This window comes from Syngnathus floridae, chromosome 11 (genome assembly GCF_059516105.1).
Source record: "Syngnathus floridae isolate MCC-2025c chromosome 11, RoL_Sflo_1.0, whole genome shotgun sequence".
Classification (NCBI taxonomy): domain Eukaryota; kingdom Metazoa; phylum Chordata; class Actinopteri; order Syngnathiformes; family Syngnathidae; genus Syngnathus; species Syngnathus floridae.
Genome location: NC_142423.1, coordinates 11,906,728 through 11,918,684, shown reverse-complemented (window position 1 = coordinate 11,918,684; position 11,957 = coordinate 11,906,728). Strand labels below are relative to the sequence as shown.

The 11,957-nt window shown below is 42.6% G+C and overlaps 2 protein-coding genes, 1 long non-coding RNA gene and 1 other non-coding gene across 7 annotated transcripts in view; 2 read left to right on the top strand and 2 right to left on the bottom strand.

Moving 5' to 3' along the window:
• zhx3a (zinc fingers and homeoboxes 3a) overlaps positions 1–1,770 on the top strand; it is a 39,488-nt gene extending 37,718 nt beyond the window's left edge. For all 4 annotated transcript variants that reach the window (XM_088388945.1, XM_088388947.1, XM_088388946.1 and 1 more), the window contains one exon: positions 235–1,770. In XM_088388945.1, coding sequence (XP_088245071.1) covers positions 235–268 — 34 coding nt within the window. In that variant the 3' untranslated portion in view covers positions 269–1,770. The remainder of the gene's footprint in view (positions 1–234) is intronic.
• Positions 1,771–1,930: 160 nt separating this feature from the next.
• LOC148391114 (uncharacterized) lies at positions 1,931–9,242 on the top strand. The gene is made up of 3 exons (XR_015861312.1): positions 1,931–2,166; positions 2,522–2,601; positions 8,625–9,242. It is a non-coding gene; the product is annotated as an uncharacterized LOC148391114 (long non-coding RNA).
• Positions 3,074–10,844, bottom strand: top1a (DNA topoisomerase Ia). The gene is made up of 21 exons (XM_088389812.1): positions 10,709–10,844; positions 10,217–10,241; positions 8,313–8,397; positions 8,095–8,191; positions 7,920–7,966; positions 7,715–7,807; positions 7,573–7,642; positions 7,343–7,431; positions 7,156–7,271; positions 6,962–7,083; positions 6,749–6,871; positions 6,453–6,640; positions 6,140–6,284; positions 5,812–5,955; positions 5,540–5,725; positions 5,394–5,462; positions 5,073–5,187; positions 4,836–4,963; positions 4,625–4,719; positions 4,397–4,546; positions 3,074–4,324 (listed from the first exon to the last, which is right to left on the bottom strand). Exons 1-21 carry the CDS (start codon positions 10,739–10,741, stop codon positions 4,222–4,224), a joined length of 2,223 nt encoding a protein of 740 aa, XP_088245938.1. The 5' UTR covers positions 10,742–10,844; the 3' UTR covers positions 3,074–4,221.
• trnae-uuc (transfer RNA glutamic acid (anticodon UUC)) lies at positions 8,665–8,736 on the bottom strand. The gene has a single exon. It is a non-coding gene; the product is annotated as a tRNA-Glu (tRNA).
• Positions 10,845–11,957: the final 1,113 nt, after the last annotated feature.

Sequence of the window (11,957 nt, the reverse complement as noted above, 5' to 3'; positions counted from 1 at the left end):
GTTTGAGTCGTACGGATTCCTCTAGTCATTCAGTCATGCTACATCGGGCCAATCAAGGGTCTGAGCTAAAAAAAAAAAGCTATTTTTAGGTTACGCAGAAGTCTAGCCCATTGAATTATAGATTTGAGAGTGCGTGCTAATACGTGTGAATAAATCATAACAATTGTGTGCAGTGGGGTGACACGCTCCTAACCTCGGGATCAGAGCCTCACCTGTTTGTTTGCTCCTGTTTAGGGATCGCCTGAGGATGGAGCTGCTGGAGGTGTGATGAAGTCGCCGGCGTACAAGGCTGGTTCGCTCCCGAAATGAGTGTTTGTAATGACAGCAAATGTGATTGTAGCTGGACCGTAAGACTCTGACTGTAACTGTGAATACCCCCCACCCCCCTCCTCCTTCTCCTTCTCCCATCCTCTTCCTCCTCCTCCATCTGCCATCACTTCCTCCCATGTCAGAAGAAAGAACTTCTCACCTTCTTCAGTCCTGTGATGTTTCAGCCTTTCATGCTTCTTTGTGGTCGTGTGGGGAGGGTGCACAATGAGGTCAGTGTGAGGGATCAAAGAAAAGAAAGAGAAGACGCACACTGACTGGAAAACTGACTTGAATGAACAAAAATAGGACGGGATAAGGCCGAGAGATAATGTTTTGGGGTCAGCGCCGGAAATCTATATACAGTATATGATCGAAACTGCACTATAAAAACGGGGTTGTACTGACTGAATGGACAAAAGATGTGTCAAAGAAATGTTATTGTTGGCTTTGTGATATTTTTTACTTTTTTAGCAACCAGTACTTCAGCACTGCCTTGACTTTTACGTTTTTTTTTTGCTTTTTTGTTCCGATTCTCTTTACTTTTCTAGTCACTGTAAGTCCAGATGCAATCAAACATGTTTTATTTAGACCTGTATCAATGTTGGTGATCACTTTGTGGTTCGGCTACACGCAAGAGACTATAACAATGCACTAATGAAGACAGCAATGCTCAAAATCCCACTGCCCCACTGCAAAGGTATTGACAGCTTTGCCCCGATCAATAACCTACAAAGCCCTTGCAAGCTGAACAGAGACAAGCCTGTCACGCTAACGTTGCCTTACTCAGCTCTGTCTATGTGTTTATGGCCTGTTTGTCGCATCAGCTCGCTTTCCAGCTACTGCGCTTTCTGTAAAAATTCAAGAAAAAAAAAAAAGCAGAGAGGGGGGAAAAAAAAAAAAAAAAAAAAAGCCAGTGCATCAAGGATCGCTGTTGGTCTCTATCTGTGAAAAATCGTGTGCTGCTTTCTGTACACTTTGGAGATGTTTTAATATGAGCTGTAACTGTAATATTGTATCAAATCTTGTGACTGGCCAATTGTCTTTTGGAAGCTAAATTACCAATTGGATCTTTTGACACTGACAGAGTGAGATCTGGAGCTAGCTAGAGAGCCAAATGGGGAGAAATTCTCTTCGGAATTTTCTTGTTTATATAAACATACAGTCACTACATGGATATCCTATTAAGCTGCATCCTTGTCAAGCTGCTAATAGCTAAGAACGGTGCTATACCATCCAAAGTGAAATTGGAGGTTCATCTCCTACCAGCAGTGTATGCACTTGTGTCGAATGTTACAAATTTATTTTGGTTTGAGATAAATAAAATCTGGACTTACGGTGTAATGATCGCTTACAAAAAAAAAAAAAGAACTTTTATGAAATAGCCTGATCATAAAGCACTGTTGTATCATCCTTTCTACACTTTCTCTGAATCTTTACAGAATAAACTGAATACTCACCAATCAGCAGAGTTAAGTTATTTGTTCCACGGCCCACCTTGCGGTGAGAGTGAAACGATGCCAGAAAAACCTGCGGGATACGTTTGAACTGACTCTGCATTGCTTGGCGCGCCACCTGCTGGCGAAATATTGACACTGGCTTAAAACTGGCGGAAAACGGAAACTCGGCCCGGTTCCATCTTTTTTCTTCTTCTTTTCTACTTCAAGGCAAAATGGGATTGGCTTGGGATTGTTTTGTTTGGTAGACAACGACGCTCTCACCATAGTGCAGTGTTGGGAAAGTGCATTTTCTAAACGAACGAGTTCAAAGTTCAGTTCACAAATTTTAATTTCACTGCAGCATGGAATGCAAAGCAAATACAAAGAACGAAAAAGAAAAAAAGATCTCAACAGACAGCCGGTAAGTTCACTTAAATCCTCCTTGCTGCGTGGAAGAAATGTGTGTTTGATCGGTGGATACTATTGTGTTTAATTATAAAGTGAATACTGATTTAAAACGCGCATGTTTCTTCCTGCACATGTCACATAATTGAAACTTATTGAAAGTATTCACTGCTTAAACGCTTGACAGCCATCACTCTACAGTTATTAAATTGTATAGTAAAAATGAACGGATCTTTTCACTCAGGTGTGTTTAACGAGGGTAACTTGGAAAACATATTGGAACGCGGCCCGCAAGATTCCCTCGTTAAGTGCACCTGTGGGAAAAGTTTGGCTCCTGCAGAAGGTGAAAATGAACTGATCTTTTTACACAGGTGTGTTTAACGAGGGTAACTTGGAAACCGTATTGGAACGCGGCCCTCGAGGACTGGAGTTCGACACCCCTGGAAGCAAGGTAGGGTTTCAAACAATTTGATTTGAAAACGAGTTATTTGTCAGTTTTGTAGCTTTGACTGTATTTAATATGAGGTGCTCATACATTTATTTGGGTTGACAGTCATAATGGCCCTCCTAAAGAAGCTATGACTACAATGCGGCCCGCGAAAAAAATGAGTTTGACACCCCTGATGTATAGTAAGGCTTTTTTTAGTTAAAAAAAAAACACCATGTATGGTAAGGCTTTAAAAAAGGCCACGTATGGTGAGCCTTATTTGTTAAAAAAAATTACCATGTATAGTTTAAAATAAAATAAAAAAAGCCCATGTATGGTAAGACTTTTTTTCAAATGACCATGTATGACCATATATTTATTTTTATGCACAAATTGAATTTGGAGTGTTGAGCAGCATTGGTCGATAATTTTAAGTCGCCAAAGGACAGACGAGACCTGCTGAAATGCACACAGAATACACAAGGAAGAAAAGAGATGGTTTGATGTGTGGGGTTTTATTTATTTTCTTAACCTACGATGAGCATACAACTTAACATGATCAAATGCTAGGACAAAAGGTCAAACAGGAATAGGATGTTGACTTAACAACTACTTACATCAACTTTCCTATCATGAGTGGAATAAAATGAATTCACATTAAAATGTTACATTGCTTTCACCTCAATTATACAGTCAACTAGCTATAATCGTAACAGATTGATTATTTTTTGGCAAAGTCGATATCCCTCACACGCTTTTCTCCAATGAGAAATACTTTTCCTTTTACAGACTTAAATACATTGAGTTCAAGTAACAGGGCAGGGGGTTTCTTTTTCTTAAAAACAAATTAAGTTCAACCCAAATGTAGACTTTAGGGGGCCGAGTAGCAGCTTCAGGGGATGTGGACTTGCAAGTGACAGGATCAATATGACTGATTCACATTTACACTGAAAATAAAAGTCCCTGATTGAGAGGCTGTAAAACATATTCACATTCTGCTTGCTTAAGTAAAAGTTAACATGGTTGCAGTGTTCCTCCAACCCCCAAAAGCTAGCCCACTTCCCACACATCCACATGCTAAACACCATTTTAAATAGTCCAGTTTAAAATAATCAACCTAAAACAGACAGCTTTTAAGGTCGGGGGCCTCTAAAACATACGCACGCTCGCTCGCTCGCTCACTCACACGCCAAACTCACATTTGTCCTTGTCCTCAAAAGGCTTGTGGGTGGTATTAAGGAATTCATTTGATTTGACTTTATCAAAATATAGATGCATTCATAATACACAAAGGGGCTAAAATAAAAACAGTGAATGAAGATACAATGATAAAAAGCATTTTTCTCTCTTTTTTTGCTTCATACACAAGCAATAGGACCACAGAGTTCAAAGTTCAGGCATCGTCACAGGGAGAAAAATGTGAAGGGGTGGGGTGGGGGGTCATCCAACTACTGGCACTTTGCCTTGATGCTCAGTTCAGCTTGATGCCTGATCGCAGATCAGATGTTTAGACTACCACTCAAATGTGGCCTCATCTTTTTTTTTCCTGCCAAAACCTTATCGGGTCAGTCCATCGAGAAAAAAATCATTATAGTAAAAACAAGTATCCGATTAAAAAGTAGCGTTAAAACCACAACCTGGAATTTAAAATTCAAAGTCTTCGTCTGCCATGTCGATGGCCCAGGCGAACTTCTCGCGCTGGGTTTTGTTGTAGATCTTCTCAACGGGAATACCCCACTTCTTACACCTGACAAGGGAAAACAACATTAGCCGGCTGGACATGAACAATTTGGTGAGGAAACCAAAAAAAGTCACTCACCAAGCCACAGAGATGCGAGGGTCAAGATAGTTGAGCTTGGAAGTGCCGAGCGCAATTTGCTTGTTCTCTTCGCGATCGGTGGCCTGCACTTCCAGCTTCATCAGCTGCTCTTCTATCCTCTGGACGGCCTTCTTCTTGGTCTCCACGGCCCTGCGCGGTCGACGCCCGTCATTACATGAGCCGGACTGACGTAAGCAAACGTGTGCAGCGCATCTGAACTCCACTCACTTCTTTGATTTTTCATCCCGCCGTACTTTGGCATCGGCCTTGGCGCTCTTCAGCTCTCGTTTGGCGTCCGACAGCTGGTCCCTTTTAGCTTCGATCTGAGACCAATAAAAGGAGACAATTCGGTAAGAGTGGTCTCATGCTTCCAGGTTCTTGTCACAGATACAGGAGCATGTGATCGACAATTTAGAGGCAAAAAAAAAAGCAAAACCACCTTAGTCTGCAGGTTCTGCATGGACTTCTCAAACGTCTTAGGTGGCGCCCTCTGGTGGTTACATAGGATGGCCACAGCTCTGTTGGCCCTGTTGTAGGACAGGATTTTGGCTGGAACGTTCTCATCCACTAGAGACAAAGCAGCAACAGCGTTGATTTGTCAGTGGCAAAGACAGATGCTTTCTCGTCATGGATGTGGTTTGAATTTTTCAGGTGAGGCTCGCCAACGACGGCGTACCATTTGTGAGCTCTTTGAGCTGTTGTTGCAAGGTGATTGATGCATTGTATGTACGGAAAACTTTGGCCGTCAGACCGTCCATCAGCTCCTGAAGGTGCTTGTTGAGAATCGAAGTCTGCCAAAATGAAATTGGAACAGCGTGATCAAGATGCCAACATTCCAAATACATCCCTCTATGTTGAACGAGCGGGACAGTGGCAATGCCCCAGTCGGAGCTCAACCAAACACGCCCCCAAGTTCAAACTCTTTGCGGAGTTGAAATATCTAATGTAGCTAGTTTAATTCAGGTCGTGTTGTGAGGTTGAACTTCAAGGAACTTACATTCAGGCGATCAAACAAGTCGTCATCTGGCTCTTTGTTTTCCATGAACAACTGAAGATTTTTAAAAACCTGCAAGAGAAACAACAACAGCCATGATCCTAAGTTTTTGCTGGGGCAGTTTTTTCCTTGGGCGTGCCAACTCTCACCCTTTTTTCCACAGGGACTTTGTTGTAATATCGGATGGAATCTTTACCCAGGAAGTCAAATTCCACTACGTACTCTTGACCGTCGTTCTCGGGATAGAGTTTGAGGTGTTCCACTCTGAGGGAGCAGCAGCCTACTGTGTCGGCAGTCTCTCCTTCCTCTTTCTCGTTTCCAGCTCTCAGAGCCAGCTGCGGCACACGAGAGAGAGCAAGCCGGCCGGCGTTCACGTCGCATTCCCGCCGAGCGCTTCGTACGAGGCCGCGCTGGAGCTCACCTTGTCAATGAAGTAAAGCGCCACGGCCCTCTGTCGAATTCTCATCTCCTTGGACTTCCAATCGTCGCGATATTGCGTCCTGATGCGGTCCACGCATTTCTTGAGCCTGCGGGCCGTTTCATACTTTTGCCAGTCCTTCTCTCCCTGCCCACAAAGAAATGACTTATGACATTTGAAACGATTCAAATGTTTGGACCCATTCCGTCGTAGTCACGGTTCAGCTCCCTTGGGGTTCTCAGATTTCTACTTTTCTCAACAACTTATCACAGTTCCAACCATTTGAGTTGATATGATCAATCGAGGTAATGCAACTCAGGTTGTAGCCTACCTTAATCCTTGAGCTGGGGTTCAACATGATGTACTTGATGGAGCCTTGGATGTTCTCAGTCCACGACACCAACCAAGTCACTTTGTTATCATGACGGACCTCTTTCCACTTTGTGCCTGGAGGAGGCTGCGGGTGCTTGGAGTCCCTGCGTGCATTATTAGATTTATACAGGAAATTGAGAACGTTACCGTGCAATCCCCTGACATGTTTTAATCGAGAATACATATATTCCTTGAAACATGTACAGGGTGACTGCACTTGAGCGTGTTGCTGCCCAAAAAAAGGCTCGACAGCATTGAGGAGAAGCACTAACTTGCTGCAGTTGATGATGATGTCTTTGGGTCGGATCCGGCGTTTTAGCATGCCCATCTTGGGATGGTCCCCGCGACCACGGAACAGACCGGGTGGCTCAATGCGGAAGTTAGCAATGCGTTCCCTGTGGTTGTCCATGATGCAGAAGCCGTACTCCTGCAAGAGGCGCTCGTTCTCCGCCTTTATTTTCTATCAAGGGGAAAACAAGTTCACCCATCAATGCCGTGAGTACAATAAATTAAAAAAATGGTGTTAGGAAAGGTTAACATTTTGGTTTTGCAAACAGTTAGTGTTTACCAATTTCTCTTCCTTGGACATGGCCTTTCTGGCTTCAGTCTGAGCCTTGAAGTAGTCCGACATCTCAGCGAAGTTGCACTTTTTCAAGTCTGAGATCTTAGCCTTTTCATCTGCGGTCATTTCCTGAATTAGGGAAGAAAAAAAATCATTCAATTAATTTAGAAAAATTGGAGAAACAAGGTGCTAAATGACTTGATTTCTTTTTCCACCTACTTTGCGCCAATCTTTGAAAAAGTTTTTTCGAAAGATGTCCTTTGTGGTGTACTCATGGTCCAGCATTTTGGCAAAGAATGTGGCTACCTCTTCTGCCTCTGGGCTGAGCTTCATCGGCTTACCTTAAAGATGAAATGATGTGGTGACCGGCCAGGTGGATGCGCTGTTATAAAAACGTGCCGTCCGTTTCTTACCATCGTAGTAGAAGTTGACTTTGCTGGGGAGTGGCTCGTACGGTGGCGCAAACACTGGTCCTTTGTGTTCCAGAAATTTCCACTTGACACCGTCCGTGTATCTCTCCTCTTCCCACCTGGGAACAGTAGCAAAATATAATCAACGTATAAAAGTATGCGACCAAATCTACTCACAACATTAACTCACCATTTCCACTTCTCTTCTGGTTCCTTTTTTGCTTTCTTTTTTCCATCGACAGTTTCTCCTTTTTTATTCGTCTTTTTAGGCTTGACGTCCTAAAAAGGGAAGAGAAAAGGAAGCAAGTTGGCCCTACCCAAGCTGCGATTCAAATGTAGTTGAGATAGCTTGACAGTCACCAAAGTCTTTCACTGATTTAAAAAGAAAAAAAAGAGCCCCATATCATGTACTTCACTTGCCTCAATCGCTTTCCTTTTCTTGTCCTTCCTGTCGTTTTCTATCTTTACTTTCTTGGGTTTAAAATCATAACTGAAACATGAACACGAAAAAAGTTACATGACCGAACATGACGTGTTTGAAATATGTTTCTTGGCCACTCACTCTTCATCATCATCCCGCTCTCTCTTTAGAGACTTGTCGTGTCTCGGCGAGTGGTAAAAATCATCGTCAGGCTCACACTTCACATGTGGCGGGCTGAAAAAGCGGCAAGACCGTCATTCTGTGATTTCTCCGCACGGTTTGTCGACGTATGGGCCGCCCCGCGTATCACAGGGAATCCCTTAAAACGGAACCCAAGCAGACATACCTGGCGAATCCATTCTCCTTTTTGATTTTACCATCAACAATTTTCATCTGTAAAGACAAACACGTTTGTGACTTAAGTCATTTGGTTCAAAACTTGTTGTATTATAACTACTTGGTGTGTAAGAAAATAATTAGGTAGTATGCCAGCCACCGAGCATGCGTTATTTGGAGCTTACCTTTTTCTCCTTGTGCTTGTCTTTAAATTTGTCTGTGCTTCCATCCTTGTGCTTCATCTTCTCCTTATCTCGATGTTTTTTGTCAGACGAGTGCTCACTGATGCACCAAGAAATGAAAAACACATATGTAGAGGTCAGCTTGAGCGGAACCAAATGATTTGGGCAGCAGCCGAGTCAGGGAGGTGTGCACTTTGCAAATTGGAAGAAGCACGTTATACCCATTGCCATGCTTTAGTTTCTCCCGTTCTTTATCCTTCTTGTGGTCCTTGTGTTTGTGTTCTTTATACTTATGCCTGTGGGAGTCTACAAGAAAAAAAAAAAAAAGGGACAGTGTGAGGACAGTGGCAACCAAAATAAGGTTTGTTTTTGTATATCCCCTTAAGATGTGCAGGTTCAATATTGTATCAGTTGTGTATGACCACAAAACCTGCTTCATTCTGGCAAGTATTTTCTCAAGGGAACAAAAGTTGGTCGGCTTTCCCCGAAGGTGTCGCCACAGCGAAATACCCATTGTTTTTGTTTTTTTCTAGATGGGGAGACACTGACACGTGCTGCTATGGCTGCATATGGTTCCCTGATCGGGAATCGAACCCAAGCCGCGGAGGCGAAAGCCCCGCATCCTAACCACTGGGCCATCAGGGATCAAGTGAACAAAGGTAATCACTTCAAATCAATGAGACAACAAGCTCACAGTAACCCCGCCCCTCTGTGGCATATTTAAGATAATGTGAAATGATGACATGTCACGACGTGCAAAAGAGCACTTTTCTCCTTTCGCTCTACTTTTCAGTTAAGAAAGATAAACCGAGGCAGACGTGCTTTTACTATTGTGGATTAATAAGAGCAGACAGCAAGGAGTGGGTCACACTCGCTATAGCTGATGGTTTTGTCTAAGCTGATTCTCAAAGTTGCGTGGAAATGGCAGCAACTATTTTCACTAATTGATGAATCTGTTGTATTATTACATGTTTTCATTCCCATCTTTTTATTCAACAAATGGCATTATTTTAAACTGACATTGCCAAAGACTCAAATTATAATTCTGGCGTGGTTAGTATTGTCAGAAAATAGGTTTTGTGTGATTCTACAGTCTGCTTTCGAGGAGAACTACAGAAATGAATTATCCAAAATAATTGTGAGCAATGTAATAGCTGAGTGGTTATCATATAAACTAAAGAGAAGGCTACAGACTTATTTTCTGTCATGTAGCCTATTATGTCTTTCGAGTATCCTTTTACTAGATTGTATTGTTTGGTACACACTTCACCCTTAAAACGAAGCACTTGGATTCAACGTGTTTTTATATCTTAATTAACAAGGTTTTGATTGATTAAAATATTGACAACACAAGTCATTGCCCCCTCCCCAAAAAATATTATGTGCCAAGTGTCAGTTTTGCAAGACATACAATCACCTTGTCATTCCTCATATTGGTTATACTTGGGGCCTTACAATAAAATGAAAACCAAACGGTTTGAAATTGTATAGGTTAAAACCCCTAGTTGCTACTTTATGTCAAGTTAAATGCTGCCCGAAGCATGGCGCTGTCAAAAGTTACTTTCTCTTGGGCGATGAAAATTTTACCCCCCCAGTGGTGGAAACACTAATTACGGTGTCGGGTGTCGTAAATAAGAACGTTGCTATCGCCTATCACATCATTTTCCCGAGTGAAGCGTTGTGGAGGCGAGATGAGGCGTCCTCTCGGCCATGTAGAGGCGGTGAGCTTGGGTTCAGCTCGCACTCGCAGTAGTCAGGCCGCTGCGCCGAAAAAGAAAATGGCGCAGAGACTAAGTCCTCAACCCCCAAACCCTCACTTTCAGGTGGGAAATTCGCCCGGTTAACGTGAGCGACGGCTTCAGAGAACACGAGAAATCGATAAAACTCCTCTACATCTGTCCAAATAGACATTCCAAGTGGCGATATTGTTTTTCAAAGAGCTGTAGCGAGACCTCCCTTTTGAACAATAGACGCTTGTGAGTGAAAGAGAGGACTTAGTCTCTGGACGCCATTTCTGTCCTCTGCTCTAAACTAATCTCATGTTGTAATGTATCACCGAAGATATGTACAAATGAGAGAAAGGGCATTTTGATCGTGATCTATATTAGAATCGAAACACGCTTACCGTTTATCCGAGAGCCACAGTCATTCTGAAATATATTAGAAAACAGACAAGGGTTACATTTCGTAGAAGCTAACCAGCCGGCGGCTAACTAACTTTGAACTTGCTGGATGGCCAATCGACACTATCTTAGCTTCTTAGCTAGGTGAGCTAATGTGCTACGCTGGCTGGTAATATGGCTTAGCGGCTCGAGCGAGATGCTAACGTCACACATTACCAGCAGCCTTTCGGCACTCCATTCAAGTATGCATCCAAACACATGAAGACTAAGCGATAACTGCCGTGTCATCAGTAACAAATGAAGGATACAAGTTGTCAACACGTTATTACCATTAACAAAACGAGAAGACTTAAAGAAGACACTCGGCCAAAGCGCATTAGCATCCACTATTCACAGTTAGCCAAGTTATCCTGTCAAACCAAACAAATGCAATGCCAGCAGGCATGTACGCGCTGAATATTGACGGGGGGGTCATAAAATGTACTCCGCGTTACCTGGTCCTCGTTGTGGGAATGGTCCCCACTCATTTCCTAAGCGGTGATTGACAAAAAATAAAAATGACAAACGTGAGGGGGCAACCACACACCGGCGAGCAGCAGCAAGCAGAATGAAGAAAGGGCTGGCTTGTGCAAGACCTAAGTCCCAAATGAACTACACAGCGCATGCGCCTGATTTAAATGGTTCGCAACTCTAGCTCCTCCTTTGGAGGAACGTGTTGCTTTTTACTCAACATTCCCAGGCTGAGTTTGGTTGAAACCGCAAAACCAGCTGGATGCATGGCGACATATAGAAAATAGTTGAACAGATTGTTCACAAAAATATTCACTACGTCCAAACATTAGTTTATTGCATTATAATGACCCCCATTTAAATGATATCCTCTAGTCCTTGGAATGGTGTTGTGCTATGACTTCAAACATGGAGGTGACCAGAATGTAGGCCAGAGAATGCAAGGCAGGCCAACCTGCCCTCGGTAACCTTGGGAGCCTTCAGCGCTAGATCTCAAATAACAACTCAGGAGTTTCAGACTACAGTTGATGTGCAACGTAGAGAACGTAAAGGTCACTGGCCATGTGTTGCACTATATTAACTGACAGAAATGTTCTTAACCAAAAGCTCTTTCAACAACAGCAGCAACGTCCAAGCTGCTCTATGGGTCATGTTAACATATTAACCCCCCCCCCCCCATATTTGCCCCTATGTTATTCTAAACATATTTGATAGCCCAAGATAGACGCATGTGTTATTTGTAAAACTGCAATACGTTTGTATTCTCACGCATTAAAGCAACTTTCTTACATTCTCTAAGTTCAATGATGATTAAAATTGTGCCTAAAGCGTGTTTTGGTTAACTTGTAAGCAGCCAAAATAAGATGACGCGTCTTAGTTTGCTGAAGTAATGCTGAGTTGGCAAACCCATTTCCATCCAAAAGAGGGCGCTAAAATTCACAAAGTTACACTCAACATTTACACTCGCTTCCCATGTGATTTTGGACATTGATGAAAGGGTTCTTTACATAAAAACGCAACTACTACTTAATATATTGCTAAACGAGTGACAATGTGCATTATGCACCTTAGTAACTAACGAATTACAATAACAAAAACTTGTGTGGGGGAGGGTCGGGGTATCAAAATGTGCACTGACATTTTGTCGAATTAAATGATTTGATAAATCAAAACCAATCCAAATAGAATTCGAAACTTTGAAACCGCAATGTTTCCACACATCAAAATAACACA

What these genes read in the sequence shown, in the direction of transcription:
- top1a (XM_088389812.1), bottom strand. Translation starts at nt 10,741, where the DNA reads ATGAGTGGGGACCATTCCCACAACGAGGACCAG. An exon ending in TTTTCAAAGATTGGCGCAAA is followed by an intron (nt 6,872 to 6,961) that starts GTAGGTGGAAAA and finishes TCCCTAATTCAG; the next exon opens with GAAATGACCGCAGATGAAAA. An exon ending in CCTCGCATCTCTGTGGCTTG is followed by an intron (nt 4,325 to 4,396) that starts GTGAGTGACTTT and finishes TTCCCTTGTCAG; the next exon opens with GTGTAAGAAGTGGGGTATTC.